General features: G+C 46.1%; 2 protein-coding genes across 9 annotated transcripts in view; one reads left to right on the top strand and one right to left on the bottom strand.

Annotated features, from left to right (window-relative positions):
- Nucleotides 1-17: 17 nt before the first annotated feature.
- ACP2 (acid phosphatase 2, lysosomal) lies at nucleotides 18-12410 on the bottom strand. 2 transcript variants are annotated; one of them, XM_045012903.1, is made up of 11 exons: nucleotides 12162-12410; nucleotides 11846-11941; nucleotides 11535-11621; nucleotides 8111-8263; nucleotides 7647-7745; nucleotides 7406-7495; nucleotides 3960-4092; nucleotides 3783-3871; nucleotides 2810-2916; nucleotides 2342-2517; nucleotides 18-2262 (listed from the first exon to the last, which is right to left on the bottom strand). In XM_045012903.1, the coding sequence occupies exons 1-11, from the start codon at nucleotides 12393-12395 to the stop codon at nucleotides 2126-2128; spliced, it is 1401 nt and encodes a 466-aa protein (XP_044868838.1). In that variant the 5' UTR covers nucleotides 12396-12410; the 3' UTR covers nucleotides 18-2125. The 2 variants fall into 2 exon arrangements, with proteins under 2 accessions (XP_044868838.1, XP_044868839.1); XM_045012904.1 differs by having other exon boundaries at nucleotides 12273-12410.
- Nucleotides 11626-16270, top strand: part of NR1H3 (nuclear receptor subfamily 1 group H member 3) — a 58593-nt gene continuing 53948 nt past the window's right edge. For 3 of the 7 annotated variants that reach the window (XM_045012918.1, XM_045012914.1, XM_045012916.1), the window contains exons 1-2: nucleotides 11626-11805; nucleotides 15761-15924. The gene's annotated coding sequence lies outside the window, so the exon portion shown is untranslated. Of the gene's footprint in view, nucleotides 11806-12377; nucleotides 12463-13022; nucleotides 13113-15760; nucleotides 15925-16270 lie in introns of those variants that run through there. The other 4 variants (XM_045012920.1, XM_045012924.1, XM_045012915.1 and 1 more) reach the window with 3 other exon arrangements.

Raw genomic sequence — 16270 nt, 5'->3', positions numbered from 1 at the left:
GCAGAGTAGCAGGAGACAAAAATAATATGAAGAGAATCATAAAACATATGAAAATGACCTCTGCTCTTCCCCTGCTTTGGTTGGGGTTGTTCATAGCAGGATTTCTCCCTCTCTTCATGTTGCTTCTCCTGCTCCATTTTTGTCCTGTGAAAAGGTGAATGTTGCAATAGCTTCCACATTAAATGCAGAACCTAACAGGCCTAGGCCTCTATGAGTCCACACAGCAGGAGTAGCAGCAGGAGCTCAGTCTCAATTTGATTTTAATGAAGAAAAGGCAAGAGGTAATGGAACAGAATTACAGAAACTCATTGAGTCAAAGTCTAAATCACTATAGAAGCCTTTCCTCCATGTGTGCAAAATTTGCTGCCTTTAGAAATAGCCCCTTCTGCTACACTGGCCCCTGTGACGGCACGTCCATGCATCTTTCTCCTTCAGTCCTGTTCTCATGAACAGCTGCTTGTTCTTTGTGACTGTTTTGCCCTTTAGAAGAACTAAGTTGTATCTTCAAGTGAGAAACAGGTAAGGCAGTTGCTGAGAGCAGCAGGCTGGATCTGCTGCATTAGAGTTTCCATGCTGGTAGCAGCCTGTAAAGTAGAGGGAAAGAAAAGGAAGCCTGCTAGTAGCCTCCACTGCCAGGAAGGGAACTGGACCAGAAAAGGAACTAAAACTGGGAAGTGAATGTGCAGCATCACCCTATGAGGAGCCAGAGCCTCTGGTGTCTGCTGCGCCCTCACTCTTCACCAGAAACTGTAGTGGAGGGCAGAAGATGATGACTGCTAGCCATTAATATTCTCAACACCTGCTGTAGTCTGCAGGGAGATCCCTGCAGCCTCCACACAGTTGGCCTAAGGAAAGAGTCACCTTTAGTGACTCATCTACAAGATCCAAGTGATTCACCCTGACAGATGCATAGTGACCCACAGTTACTTGCATGTTCCACCTATTAAGCTGAGCATGTTTTTTAAATGACACCAATATGGGGGGAAAAAAACTAGCAAGATTGGCACCTGTCCCAGTTTTGGAGTAAACAGTTCTGCTACATGGTCTTTAATTGCAGTGTAAAATTTTCTGCCTGCCATGCACATTTGTTTGGCCCACAGTCAACATCTGCACCCATGGTGTGGTACAGTGTAGCCAGAGGCAGCCTGTGGCATTCACAGCCAGGGGAGGTCAAAACAAAAGGCTGTAACTTTAGAGAGAACTCCACAATTTCATAACCACACCCACCGATTGTAGCTCTGCAAATTAGGATTATGAATGCAATTAAAGCTCAGGGAGCAGGCAGGGTACTTTCTCCTTTGCACAACAGCCTAGGTACATGGTAACTCTGAAGGATCAGGAATTGGGTATGATATGGGCTAATCCATGTGGCAAAGTCCATTGATACCTGGAACTTCTCCAACCTACCCCTGCAGTTTTTCCTCAGAACTGAATTGGGGGGCGTGGAGGGCGACGAAGGAGGAGTGCCCAGGTGCCAGCAGTACTTAAGTAGCAAAGACAAGGGACCTCACAACCTCATCTGTAAAGCCAGTGATCTCCAGCAGCTCCATCTTCTTGGAAACCAGATGAGGATTCAGCCTCTACCCAGTGGGTGTGAGTTGGGGCTTCTGGTCCAGGTCCAGCCTTCACACAGTAATCAGCCCAATGGCTCAAGACAAAGTGCTCAAAGCAGATTGGGAATCACACTGAAATCAAATCATTCTGACCTTAGTGAAGAAGGCCATTAACAACTGAGCAGATGATGGCAGAGATTCCCAGTCTTCTTTGCTGCTGCTAAGATAATTGGTAAAATTACAACCATTAAAAGGAGAAAGATTATTCCTGAAGAGCAGCTGGCTGTGGAAGGGGAGCCCCAGCGTTGTCATGTATTAAAAGCAGGCATTCCACACAGTACACTGGATTCAAGGGGGCAATCCACTGCCTCCATGCAGTTGGACCATCCTGCTCCAGAGGCCCTGGGATTTCACCTCCAAATGTCATGTCTGAGCTAAAGAGCACCCAGAGGCTGGTCACATCAGAGTCCAGCTTCTGTGCAGAAGAATGCTCAGTTACTGAAGGCCAACCCAACCACTCCCAGGGGCAGCACTGCTCCCTCTTGCTCCCTGGGGAGGGGTCAGAGCAATTGTCACGGCTGCTCTTCTCCCTCGTTGGAAACATGCCGGTAGCCGGGTGGCTGGGACTGTATGCGGAAAATGACAGTCAGGAGGAGGATAATGAGGAGGAAGAGGATGGATCCACAGACAGCCAGAGCCACAATCAGTTCTGCAAGGGAGAAAATGAGCAGTCAGTCTGGTAACATTCAATCATCACTGTCTCTCACTAATGCCCAGCCGGCACTCACCTGTGTCCTGAACATTGCTTGCTACCTGGCATTCGCGCGCCCAATCCTGGGGAATGATCCGGTCAGTGAGCTGCAGGAAATCCAGCAAGGGGCAGCGCTGCTCACAGCCAGGCAGTGTCAGTGGAAAAGGCTCCCTCCCACTCTCGTTGTGGAAAAACATCTCCACAGAAAAGTTACTGGGGACAAAGCAGACACACAAATCGAGATGGAGTGCTGAGAAGTCAGTAATTACATATTCCTTCTCCAATTTTCCACTTGCCTAGGACCATCGCCCTCTCCAGCCATCCTGTAGATATCTCTATCACCCACTTAGCATGCAGCTCTGGGAGCTAGCCCTTTCCCATTGTTCTGTATTAAGATCTTCCTTCTGTTATTCTCCCCTTGGGAGCAAGGACAAGAGGCTCTGCCCTGAGGCTAGAGTCTTGCCTACATGTTTAACCCAGCAGATGCCCTTACTGTAGCCCTCACCTGTCGTCATCTTGGTAAAGCTCAAATATGTGACATGAGGCATATGGTGCTTGCCTCCCATTGTAGACATTCAGAGCCATCTGCAGTGCCACAAGCGTTGTGTCATGCTAAGGAAGAGGGAGAGAATGTGAATCACTCTTCACAAGTAGGACAGAATGCCTGGGACCACATCCACAAAAGGAGAGCTCAGCAGGGGACCAGGAACTGTGCTGGGCAAGAGACAGCTCATTGAAGAAACCCAGGACCATGCCAGAGAAGGGAAAATAGATTATGGAAAACTCACTAGAGAAATGGTTCTCAAACTGTAGCAACCCAAGAGAGAACTGGAAGCTACACCAGTCTAGGGGGTCAAGTCCCTGAAGGTACATCTACATTATAACAGAACACCCATAGCTGGCCTGGACCAGCTGACTTGGGCTCTTGGGGCTATAAAATTATAGTGTAGACGTCCGGGCTTGGGCAGGAGCTGGGGCTCTCTGACCCTAGATGTCTGCAATTTCATAGCTCCACAGCCCAAGCCCTGCAAGCCTGAGTCAGCTGACCCAGGCCAGTCATGGGTTTTTTATTGCAGTGTAGACACACCCCAAGGGAACCCATTCTATTGCAGTTCTGGGAGAGATGCTGGACAGTCTAACTCAGCAGGTTGCTACAGAGGGAGATGATTGTCTGCATCTATCATTGGCCGAAACATGACATCAGGGTAGCACAACCCATCTATCAGAAGGGGCAGTGACCCCAAGTCTGTCCTCCTGCTCTTGCTGAGTCAGCCACATGCCGGATTTTTAGACTGGGAATTCACTTCCTCGGATGCAGAAGGGATGATGCCAGGTGCTGTAGAGCATATGCTGCTATGGGTAGAGACATATTCTGGATGTAGGGACTGCATTGGAGGATGGAAGGGGGCAGAGCCCCCACCAAGGCCCAAACCCCATGGCAGGTAGAGTGGGAGGGCAGCTCCCCAATGCAGACTTACTGCTGAGTAGGCGAGTAATTTCAGATGCTGGGGTGCAGACGCATTTGCTGCTGAGGTCATATTTTTCCTTATCTGAGCCAGCAGGACCCCTGAGGAAAGAGAATAGCTGGTCAGATCCCAAAGCTCATTAGGATAGAATGAGACTCTTACCTGAGATGCCATCCCTTCCCCACTCACCACCCTGCAGACGAGCTTTCTCTGTCTGCTGGTGGATCCCAAACAGGAATTCAAAGCCAAAGTCTTTTAGTTGCTTCAACCGAGTCATGACATCTGGGGTCACCCATGGCGGCAGTAGCAGCTTATGTGTTTGCTGAAAAGACAAAAGGAGAACTCATTCAAAGGGAGACAGCGTGGGCAGGGTGCAGATCCCAGGGCTCAGAGTCAGGAGACCTGAGATCTAGTCCAGATTCTGCCATGGGCTCACTGTGTTACCATGGATGACTCCCTTCCTCATCTGGGCTCAGTCTCCTCTCTCACCCTCATCTGCAGAACTACGTTTGTAAGACATTCTGCCACTTCATCATAAGAAGCACAAAGAATAGTAAGAATAAAAACTAGGAACTACATTTCTCTGAAAATACAGCCAGAAAGTGATGTTAGCTCAAGTTGCAGAGACAATAATCCTGGGGCATCTGCTGTGTGTGAAGATGATTCTGCCCCACTGAGACCACACAGCTAGAAATCAAGACATAAGACAAAAGAGCAGGAAGAAAGCTATTGCTATCGGCAAAGCACATCCATACAGGGGAAGTCATCAGAAGCACAGGCACTTGTGCACTGAGGAAGAGAGCAGAATACTAGCACTCTGTAATTGTCATATTGAGATACAGCTCAGATGGAAGCCCCAATAACCATGCTCTGAACAAGGGGAGTCAGGAGAGGAGTCTGCTTTGCAGACAGCCAGTGTACTCAGAGGAATGGATGAATTATGGTGAAAGCAGCTGTAATCTCCTCAGAAAGGTCACAACTTTTGGGGCATCTCTCAGTTAGGCCAATTTCCCAGGCCATGTCCCATCAGACTCCATGGGAGACTAGGACAAGCACCCTCTGGGTCATTCTACATGATTCAGATCAGGTACCTGTCAGCAGCCTGGGTAGTTTGTTTTGTATTCATTTACCAAGAGCACAGCTAGGAAGTTCTGGTTTTGCTTGGAGTTATTTGTTGGTTTGAGCTGGTGGAGTGAATCTACTGCCTCAGCAGTGGAAATGCCAGTTTCACTCAGCAAGGTCTATTCCCCAGAGCATTATCTGTAAGGATGTGAGCACCACCACTTCTCTCTGAGTAAGCAGAACTTCCTTTCCTGGGGTACAGCCCTGTCCTGTGTGCCATGGGAATAAAGTTCTCCCTTCTCAGAGCCTGCCCACTCTCCTTCTGCTAACCAATGAGCTGTTCTTTGAGTTCTCAGCCCTGTAAATCTGTGAGAAGTCTAAGCAGACAGTTAACGAACAGGGCCTCTGACCCTGCTACATAAGGTCTTTGAGCGGGACCAAGAAAGGGACTCCCTGATCTTTCTTCCAGGAAAGGGAAAGGGACTCCCTGGATCTTTCCTCCAGGGGAGTTTCTATTTCACTAGCAGGAGCTGCTTAAATCAAGATTCCTACAAGGAAAGATACTGGATTATGAGATGCTTTGGAAACCAGGGAGTGCTTGTTCCTCCCACTACCAGGGGCTACAGGGCTTTTCAGATGCCATGCCCACAGGAAAAAAAGGATGGCATAAGCCAAAGAAATGCAGTAAGTTATCCAGAAGGAATCTCTGCGAACATACTTGAGTCTGGGAGGGGAGACTCTTGTAGTTAGTGAACAAGAGTGAAATTCAGCCTAGTCACAAAATCAATTACTGTACTGGCAAGGGAAGATTTAGAATGACATTTTTGGTAATTACAATATTTGGACCCCCAGGGATTTTGAAGTCTAAGGGCTTGTCTACACATGGAGTTATTCAAGAATAGTTATTATGGAATAGCTATTTCTGAATAAATCTATGTGCCGGCACTTTCATTCCAGAGTAAGAGTACCTTTTTCTAAATAAACTTAATCTACTTTCTGGATTAAAGGTGTCTACACAGAGTTATTCTGGAATAGCTATTCCACTTTAAATTCATACCCCACTTTATTCTGGAATAATTTTCCAGTGTAGACAAACCCTTAGGAAGGTTTTAACTAATCAGCAGTGTTCAAGCACTGATTCTACTTATATTATGGTGGTGTCAGTCATGGCTCCATACTTAGCAGAGCTGAGTTTTGCACTCAAAGCAGAGATTAGACAATTTTGTATGTGTGAAGAATAGAGGGTATCCTCCCCAAAAGTGGAGCTTCCAGGACTTGTCTACACAAACTTGCACTGGATGAATACTCAAGTATTTGGTTAAACCACGACAAGTCTGTGTGTTAACAAGGCCATACTCTGAGTGCTAAATGGATTTTCTGAGTATTTGAAGGTAATCTATTAGTTTACATTTTAAAGGTAATTTAAAATGAGTCCTAAGAAATGTAGCATCCTATGTCGGACCATTTTTGTCCCCAATGATCTCAGTTCAGACATTGTCTAGCTACACAAAAATTGGCCATGGCTCCACTAATACGGTGCCTCCTGGAGAGAGGTTGTGGAAGGTGAGGTGGGTAAGGGTCGGGGGGAGGGGGGGAAACTAAGTTTGGGGCATCCCAGGACTCCCAGACCCAGCTGGGCTGTCTGTGGCAGCCAGAGACAGACGTGACTTTCCCCTCTCTGCAGCCCTAGCAGTGCACCTTGTTAATTATCCCTTGTTTTAATATTCTTTCTTCCATATCTATTAACTTTTAAAAAAAATCTATCTTGGTTTTTTGTTTGTACTGGTGACGCATACCCACACATTACCTCGATATTGGTGCATATACCAAAATTCAATCTGCACATGGATGGAAAAAATTAGAGGGAACATTGATGTTTAGCCTATATTACGGATATGTGCTTTCAGCTTTAACTCCATTTTAATGTAGTTTTTGTTTGGGAATTACTAAAATTACACCACTTTGCTCTTGTTTAGGGCCTTCCTGTGTCAGAGGAGCTCAACACATTTTACAAACAATGAGGAATAAAACCTAACAGTCCTCTAGATTGTAGGAATGTATTATTCCCGTTTATAGATAGGGAAACTGAGGCACCGAGCAGGAAAGTGACTGGCCCAAGTTAACTGAGAGCTAGGGGAGATCAAGAATAGTACCCAGGAGTCTTGACTCCCTCTTCCTTGCTAAAATAACTAGATTAACACTCCCTCCATCTTGAAAAACTAATTACAACCAAAGAATAGTAAAGATTTTGGGACAACCACCCCTTTCTCAGGAGATAGAATGTCAGAGGTTAATTTTCAGTTCTGGCATGACATCTGAAATATGCAGCTAGAGGATCTATGGTGCTGGAGCAGATAGATTTCCTAAATTGTGCCTCTGGAGCCGGGGAAGAGTTGTTATTCCGAAATCTGAAGATTAGGGCTAACTATGTGGAGGGAGAAGTGGAAGGTTGCTGTACAACAGGCAAATCTCTTTCTCACCAATGCAATTGTCTCCAGTCTAGTGAATCCCTAATCCCACTCTGCTGAGCACCAGGTCCCTCCTTTTGTGGGGGGATGCCCAGACTAACTTACCTCACAAAAAAGTGTGTCATACACGTTCCAGACAGATTCCAGGGACACATCCCGGATCCCTGTCTGATTTGCCACCATCTCCAGGAACTCCTGCAGGGGACAAGGCAGAGACTCAAACCTTCTGGTCTTCCACCACACAACTCTGCAGAGTGGATGTTTTCCACCCCTCCCTGCACCTACAATCATATAAAGGTATCTCCTTCCAGCTCAGGGAGACCTTTTCTCACAAACTCTCACTTACCAAATTCTGTCTGGTTTTATTTATGTACTCTGTCGACTGCCGGGTTTCATTCTGTAGCTGCTCATACCGCGGGCAAGGGGATAATGGAAACTTCAGCAGCTGGGCAGAAACAAAAGGAGAGGCTAGGTCAGGGAAGTTCCTGACAAGCATCAGTGACTGTACTGCCTCCCCACCACAAACACCCCACCCCCCCAGATGAACTGCACCCTTAAACAGGGTCTAAATAGCTCCCTCTGAGGAAGGGTCTCCCTTCCAGTGAGACGCTGCATCTAACAACTAAATCAACAAGGGACACAAGGAGAATTCCAGGTCTAGAAGCAGGGGGATCCCCTGCAAGGCCAGGCTAAGGAGCGATATGGGGTAAACTGAGGACTGAAGGGGGAGGACAATGAAGAGGGAGGCTCTTGGCGATAAGGAGAACACCATGCCAGCGCTGCCAATATTTATCCTTGAAAATGACTCACCCTCTCCGCAGAGTCAGGCACAGTGTGTACAGGGATTGGCTGCCAGGAAACATTGGGGTTGAACACCTGTTGTCCTTGTGGGGGGTACAGTCCTGCCAGATTGGCCTCTGCACTCATCAGCGTCCGGTCATAATCTGTGCTGCGAACGAAGATCTGCAAGGGGCACAGAGAGCCTGTTCTGTGAATATCACTATTGTACACAGGAGTGGGGATACCTGGGCTCTGACCAAGGGACTCAGAATATAGGCACCACAAAGACAATAAGTTTTAGGCACAGCAGAGAGTACATGGAGTGTGCTGAGGCCATTACAGCTTAAGCACTTCACAAACAGTGGTGGGGAAAGAGGGAGTGCGTATCACAGGGCAGGCTATTAAGGCATATGGGCACTGTGGGATGGAGATGGGAGATAGAATACAAGTGAAGGAGTAGCTCAGGCAGAATAATATAAGTAGCAAGTAGGTAGGAGACAAGGCCAGAGATATAGATAGGAGACAGTAAAAAGAGAAAATGTAGTTACAGCACAGGGTTCAGTCCTCAGCTCTGCCATTGACTTGCTATGTAACCTGTGACAAGAATCTTCCCCTCTCTGGTCTGCTTTTTCATCTGTGAAATGATGACAGTAGGGACCTGGATAGTGGATGTGGCAGAGGTTTCATTTATTAATGTCTATGAAGTACTTTTTGGTTCTCAGAGGGAACGGGGCAGAAGATCATTATCATTCCAGAGCTTGGCAGGAGGAAAACTTGACAATACAGAAGAAGAGCAAGAGCAATTGCAGAGATTCAAGGAGAGTCAAAGTGGTGAGAGTTTGATACCTTGGCATCTGTGTACTGAAGCAACTGGAGGGGGGAAGAGAGGTATGGGGCAGGCTTCAGTGATAGGTGGAGTAGTTGAGATGAATGGTTATGAATGCAGGGATAAATATCTTGGCAGTCAGGACATCAGAGAAGAAGCAGATAAAACAAGAGTCTTGTGAATGGTGATATAGTTTTGCTTTATAGAGCATCTTGCATACAAACTATATCCTCAAAACTTATTCTCGGAAAACACAGGATTTACTCCCTGCCTTCACTCTGAATATTTCCACCCATCTGACATGAGGCGTGGCTAGAGAGAGACCTTTTCCCATTAGCTAGGATGAAAGAACTCCAAGGTATGCTCTAAAGAAACATCTAAGCAGTATCTTAACATGGGATAAAGAAAGAGCAATGTATAGCACTGTCTCCAGTTGCTTATCCTTGGGCATATGCTCACGTCCCAGCACCCATTTATAGGGCTCTAGCCTGTGGCTGAATCAAGTGACCAACAGTCACAAGGGCAACCCGGAGCTGGTGCTTCCTATAAGAGGGAGCTTGATGAGAGGATACCAGGATCAGGAAGTAGGAGGGTGCTCTCTGCATTAGCCAGGCAGCAGACAGCTGCAGGAAAAAGGAGAAACAGCAGCCTCAGCTGGGAAAAGCTTTAGGAGAGAGAGAAATGTGGGAAGGAACCTCAAAGCTTGGGGAGGAGAGCTGGAAGATATGTATTTGAGTTGACACTTAACTGCTAACTGTTGTTAATAAGCTAGACCCAAAGGAGGGAGTGTTACTTGAACCACATGAATCTGCATTTATTGGAGAGCCCAAAAAGGGGAAATGAAGCAGCATACACTTGAACAGATGAAGTCAGCTAGCAATCCACTACCACATTAATATTAAAAGGCCTGACACAGCTGTGAGTCAGTATCAGCAATAGGACACAGGAGTCCTGAGATAATACTCCCTCCATCTTGAAACTCTTCTTCCTGCTCCAGCTGACTCAAATCTGTCAGAAGAACAGTAATAAGTATTTTGGGGGACTTCCCACATCCCGCCCTTAGAACCCCCAAATTTCACCTCTATGTATAGTATATGCCTCATGAAAGCCTCCATACTTTGAACAAGTGAACTTCCCAAATAGCTAATCAGAACTATCCAGTTTTCAAAAACTAAGGCAAAGACTTCTGTAGCAACATCAAACTTGCAAAGAAAACAGAATCAGCTACTTTGGCACAAGACCCTTAATGCTTTACTGCCAGAAATAAAAGAAGACCTTGGGTAGAGATTATGGTGTGTATCTGTAAACTTATTAGACAGTGCCTGGAGCTGGTCACTGGCCTTGCCTGGGACTGGGCAAGGCAAACACAGGCTGCATCCCTGTCCTATGGAGGGGATCAGCTACTAGCTAAAACTGGTACTTTAATTTCCATAGGCTCAAGTCTTTCATTCCTTGATTCAGGGGCAGTGGTATCCATTGCTATATTCCATCTGTAATTCATGGACCAATTTCAGAGTAGGTGTCTAACTTTCTGATAATGGTGTTGCTTCTGCTTATCCCTGAGTTGACTTTGTCCTGGTATCTCATGGGGAAGAGTTTATGCATACTAATAATAGCTTTTTCTTCAATCCTACTAGCCCTTTAAGACTGGGAGATCTGCCACAAAGTATAAAGAGCTGAGAGTAGGGAAGGTGTCGCTGCCTCAGTGCAGGAAACAATGATGGAAGAGAACCAGAAAGCAGGCATAGTCTTACTCAGCTAGGTTGCAACAGGATGCTCTCTCAAGGAAACTAGATCTTTAGTTGCTTCCTAAAGAGCTTTACTTTGACTGACAAATTCTGAGGGGTGTTGATATATTTGAAGACCCAAGCACAATCTGCTAAGGATGATAGATGCACCATTTCTGTAACCCAAGGTTCTAGAAAATCTTGCATGAATATCTGCTCTCCGACACTTTGCTCCACTGCAAAAGCATGGTAGAATTAGGGTGGGGAACCAAAAAGCAATAAGGCTGCTGGACAGAGGAACTGCATTTATTTACGTGGCTGTGAGTTCATTTCCTTTGGAGCCTGAGTTCCACTGCTTGTTGATCAGATAAGATAACTTGCCTGAGGCCTCCTGATTCAATTTTTCAAAAGGAGGACATGAAAGAGATACACCCAACTGCAGCTCACTCTCTGTGATGTCTTCCCAAGAGAGGGAAGGGATCAGATAAATTCCAGCTGATGTCATGGGTGCTTTTGTAGGTCTCTTTATTAACCTTTCTACCTCCCTTTGTTTAAGTGGCAGTAGCCTCAGGCCTCCTCTTGTATAGTATCTTATCACGCCCAGATGTAACCATCATTCCTTCTTAACCCTCCCTCCACTCTTACGGGACTACACTCCTTTGATATTCACAGTAACCCAAGTAATTTCAGAGACAGGTTCTACAGAAGATGCTATTTAATATAGTCACACTGTATCCTAATAAGTGAAGGCACAGCAGCATGAACATGACAAAGAGAAACAATAAGGGGCCCTGAAGACAGTGCAGGTAACTTGAGCACCAGGCTGCTCCTTACAGAAAGATAAAGTGACCCCAGAAGAGGGACAGGGGGTGATGACCCATGGTAGGTACATTGCACTGACCTCCTGCCTATTGTATGAGGCGTTCAGGAATCCATGGTAACGCTTCCGGAGAGACTGGCCCAGATCCCATTGTTGCAGCATCCCAATCTGCACGCATCAAAAACAGGATTTGCCACTATCCTGGGTCAATCCCAGCAAAGACCTCCGCTGTCAAAGGCCCCATAAAATGGCTACCAAAGGGGAAAGGGTGGGTTCCCCGGCACCTCCCACCCGCTCTTAGGAAAGGGCAGCAATCCCCTTCCTAGGGGGAGAGAAAGCAGACACCTCTGAGGTACAGCTCCGAATGCAATGCTGCTTCCCGGGGTACCCACCTGGGTGAGCTGCCCAAATCCCTGCGGCCACGTGCTCTCCTGATAGGGGTCCCGAGGATAGGCCCTCACTGGGGAGCGGTCCCCGTGGCGGTACAACTGAAAGAGGAAACACCTTCGAATTGCCTAGTGCCCCAAACCCGCTACCCCCCGCCCCACCCCACCCCCGCGCGCCCCCGGCCTCCCCACCTCGCCCCGCCACCGCGCGCCCCCGGCCTCCCCACCTCTGCCCAGCGGCGCCCCCCGGCGCCCCCGCCCGGGGCGCGGTCTCGCCCTGCGCTCCCTGTCTGGGCCGAGCCCCCCGGCTGTCGCCCCTCACCAGGGTAACGAAACGCAGGCTCCGGGCTTGAGCCAGTGGCGGTGCCAGGGCGAGGCTGACGCTCAGCAGCAGGGCGAGAGGAGCCGCCATCGCTCTCGCCACCCAGCCTACCACTGACGCTGCTGCTGCTAGGCCTGGCCCGGTGCGGCCCGCCGCCCGGAACCCCGGCGTTGCGGGCCGCGGGAGCCGCGCCGGGACACATTCCGCCCCGCACAGGAAAGAGGGATCCGCCATCTTGGTAGAGGCAGAAGTACTATAGAGCTGGGACAGTAAAGGGCGAAAGGAACAGCACACACCGGAAGTGAGTTAGAGAAGCGCCATGGGGTGGGGGAGGGTGTTTCTGTTAGCTGCTTAGGGCAGCGGCTGTCACCCATTTCCAGGCCCCCAGTGCCCTCGCCTTGGCTGCTGTCTGGTCCTTAGGCTGTGTGCATGCACCCCGGAGCTAGTGTCCATTGGGACTGGCATGGATGGGGTTGGCGGGTGTTTAACTGGCTTGGTGCACAATCTAGGATGCCCCCACCTCCCTAGAAGCGCAGTGAGTTAGAGAATAGGTCTAAAAAGTGTGCTAGGCTTCCAGCATGGATGTGCAGTGCATTGGATCCTAGACCAGCCTGACAGCTCTGATGGCTACCCCAGCCCAGCGGACAAAACCCAGCTAGTACTGGCGGAACTCCAGACAAATAAACTACAGTCTGTTGAGTCTAGAAAGCTAGCATCCAGCATGCTCCTAACTCCAAGAGTGGAAGCAGGAATTTAACATGAGTATTGGACTGACTCCAGTAACATGGAATTTGTAGTGATGTCTATGGTGAAGGTTGCCTAAAATCCCCTATTCCATTCTTTGTGCATAACCTGTTGAAGCATTCATCAATTTGGCTGAAAATTCCCAGGCATGGTCTCTGTTTAAAAATTTGAGCAAAAAATGATTCAGTTGTTTTTGAGAACAAGAGAGTAAGTGTGCATGTGAGAATATATATTTCCCATTATTTAAAAAAATAGACTTTTTAACAAGTATAAGAGGGGTAGCCGAGTTAGTCTGTATCCACAAAAATGAGGAGTCCGGTGGCACCTTAAAGACTAACAGATTTATTTACCATCAATTTGGGCTTGAATAGGGATTGGGAGTGGGTGGCTCACTACAAAGGCAATTTTCCCTCTCTTGGTATTTACACCACCTCATCAATTATTGGGAGTGGACTACATCCACCCTGACTAAATTGGTCTTCAGCGCTGGTTCTCCACTTGTAAGGTAACTCCCTTCTCTTCATGTGCCAATATATATTTATGCCTGTATCTGTAATTTTCACTCCATGCATCTGAAGAAGTGTTTTTTTTATCCACGAAAGTTTATGTCCAAATAAATCTGTTAGTCTTTAAGGTGCCACCAGACTCCTCATTGTTTTTGTGACTTTTTAACAGTTATTTAAAAAGTTAAAATTTGTCATGGCACAACCCTCACAGTAGAACAACCAGTGTCTTTGGGAGTGTCAGAAAACTGATTTAGATTTACTATACTGAGCATGTGCAGTAAACTTTTTTTTTTTTTTTTTGCTGAGCTTGTACAGATTTCCTAGAAACCTAGAAAATTCTATACCTTACTAAAGGTGACTCACCAAAAAAACCCAACATAACCAAACCAAACCTGGGATTGTGTGCTTTTTTATTACTTATAAAGAAGGACTGGATTAAAAAAAAAAGAGTTGCTTGCTTTTGATATTAAAATGTCTGTTCTCATGTAGCTTGGAATACTTTACTGGCTAGAGAACTTGTAAAATTATGACATTGCAACACCCAAAGGAGTGAAAGCTGAGTAACTGAAAGATTAAGGGATTTGTAATCACTTGTTTATAAATTTTGTAGTTAATAACTATTTCAATTACAAAGAAAAAAAATTGGAGGCACAAGAGTCAGCACCTCAGCTCCTTCGATTAAACTGACTTCTCGATAAACATGCGCTGAGACCTAACTTCAAACATGGATAATAAATAAGCTACAGTTCTTCCAGCTATGGTGTTATAAAATAATTCTGAAAAATACCATGTTTAAATCCTATAACCAATGAAAAAGTATTAGACCTCAGCAACTGCTAGTTAGAGATCTTATTAAAAGATAGATTTGATTTGCACAGCACATTTTAAGAAGCTCAGTGGGTGATGTATGTTTACAGGCACTGGAAAGGAAAGTTGATGGCAAAAGAACACAAGGCAGAAAAAGAAGATTGTGGATGGATGATGTGGTATCCTGGGTGGATTAAAAGGAGTATTCATCCACAAAGAGATTAACAGAGAACTGTACAGAATGGATTACCATGGTTGCAAACCTCCAGTAATGGAGGTACCACATAAGAAGAAGAGTGTTTAGTCAAACAATGTTAATATTTTTACTGCAGGTTTTTAATATGGAATATTGTACTGTAGATATTATCTGTATATTAGTATTGTTCATTTCACTGGTGTTAGGCCAATGGTGGGAGAGTTGCTTAAAAATTCTTTGCAGACAAGGCCTCTATGTTGTTGCTGTGTACATACACTTTTTATGTTTCTTTGTCGATATGTTTTGGGTTGCATTTATATTTTGAGATTACTGGTGGAAAAATAGTATTTATATTGTGGTGTGATGTGAATTTTATTGATCAGTATTGGGATTCAAGGAAACATTAGACAAAAGTCTAAATTTAAAATCTGGAGTGTTGTTTTTTACTGACCTGTAACTCAAATGCAGTTTGTTTGCATTTGCTTTGGCTTCTGGGTGAAGCTAACAATTTTCCAGCCAAACCAATTTTCCATGTTAAAATGATAGATTGTCTAAAACAGGACTGATTGCAGCCTGAACTATGGAGAGGCTGCATACTAGTGAGCAATCCCACCTTAGTCTTGGAAGGTGTAGAGAATGGACTGGGTGTGTCCTAATGGGGTCTTTCCATTTCTGGTTAATATGACTCTGAAACTTGTCTGTCTGAGCAAGTTGTATCAGTCTAGCTTAAGGAGTGATTTTTGTTAAACCAATTTCATCAAACTGGTGCAAAAGGCTGTTATTTTGGTTTAAACCTAGCTTATTTCATTTTAATTTAAGGCAATTAGTAATTGGTTAAACTAAACTGAAATAAGCCACTCTTTAGACTGAGATAAGTGTCTACACAAGGGGTTGTACCAGTTTAACTAAAATGGTTTAAAAACTCATTTAATCCTGTGCAACTTTCTTTTATTGTATTGACAAGGCCTTGGAGATATCCTCTGCTTGCCTGGAGAGTAGAAGGAGGGTGATTTTGTTGAGGCCATCAGGAAGGAGCTGTTGTTTCTATGGGGTTCAGGTGGTGGCAGTGGCTAGAGATGCTCAGCACTTTTATTCTAACTAATCAGATCTTCCTAAAGACTGTTTATAAACTTACAGTCCCATTTTCGCCTTCCTTCTCCTCTGCTGCCCGCAGAGACCTTTTTAGACTAAGGACCAATTGATCCCAACTCTGAGATCCATTTTCAGCTGAACTTTTTTTTTTTTTTAAATATCCATCTGAATGTAAATATATAGGAGCCCCCTTCTGCTTCCTGCATTACCTGCTACAAGGTTGGCTCATCAACTTTTCTTCTCATTCATTTCAGGGATGGGGAGAACATGATGGACCCAGGTGAGGAAGGGGAAGAGAGCTGAGGAGAGCCCAGCAGAGGAATGGGATAGAACATAATGAAAGAGAGAGACACAGTAGATTGACAGCAGGTCAGGGAAAGGATAATCTTGGAGACAAAAAATGAAGGTGAAGCAAGAAGTGAGTAAATCACATTTCTTTGTGTTCTGGTTTCTTGGTGTATTGAGGGTAGGGTGACCAGACAGCAAGTGTGAAAAATTGGGACAGGGGGTTGGGGGGGTAATAGGAGCCTATATAAGAAAAAGACCCCAAAATCAGGACTGTTCCTATAAAATTGGGACATCTGGTCACCCTAATTGAGGGAGTGGCAGGCCAGGCCTGGAATAGCCAACCGGGAGAGCTGCAGGGTAGCGCTCAAGGGGATTGGTAGAGCTCCGTGCAGGGAGTCCTAGCCCTGGACTGGAATAGCAGGGGGGCTGCTGGCCAGGATTGATGGTGTTCAGGAGAGAGGTGTGGGGAGCACATC

This window comes from Mauremys mutica, chromosome 4, assembly GCF_020497125.1.
Source record: "Mauremys mutica isolate MM-2020 ecotype Southern chromosome 4, ASM2049712v1, whole genome shotgun sequence".
Lineage (NCBI taxonomy): Eukaryota > Metazoa > Chordata > Testudines > Geoemydidae > Mauremys > Mauremys mutica.
Note: the sequence above shows the minus strand (reverse complement) of the source record. Positions and strands in the feature narration are given on the sequence as shown.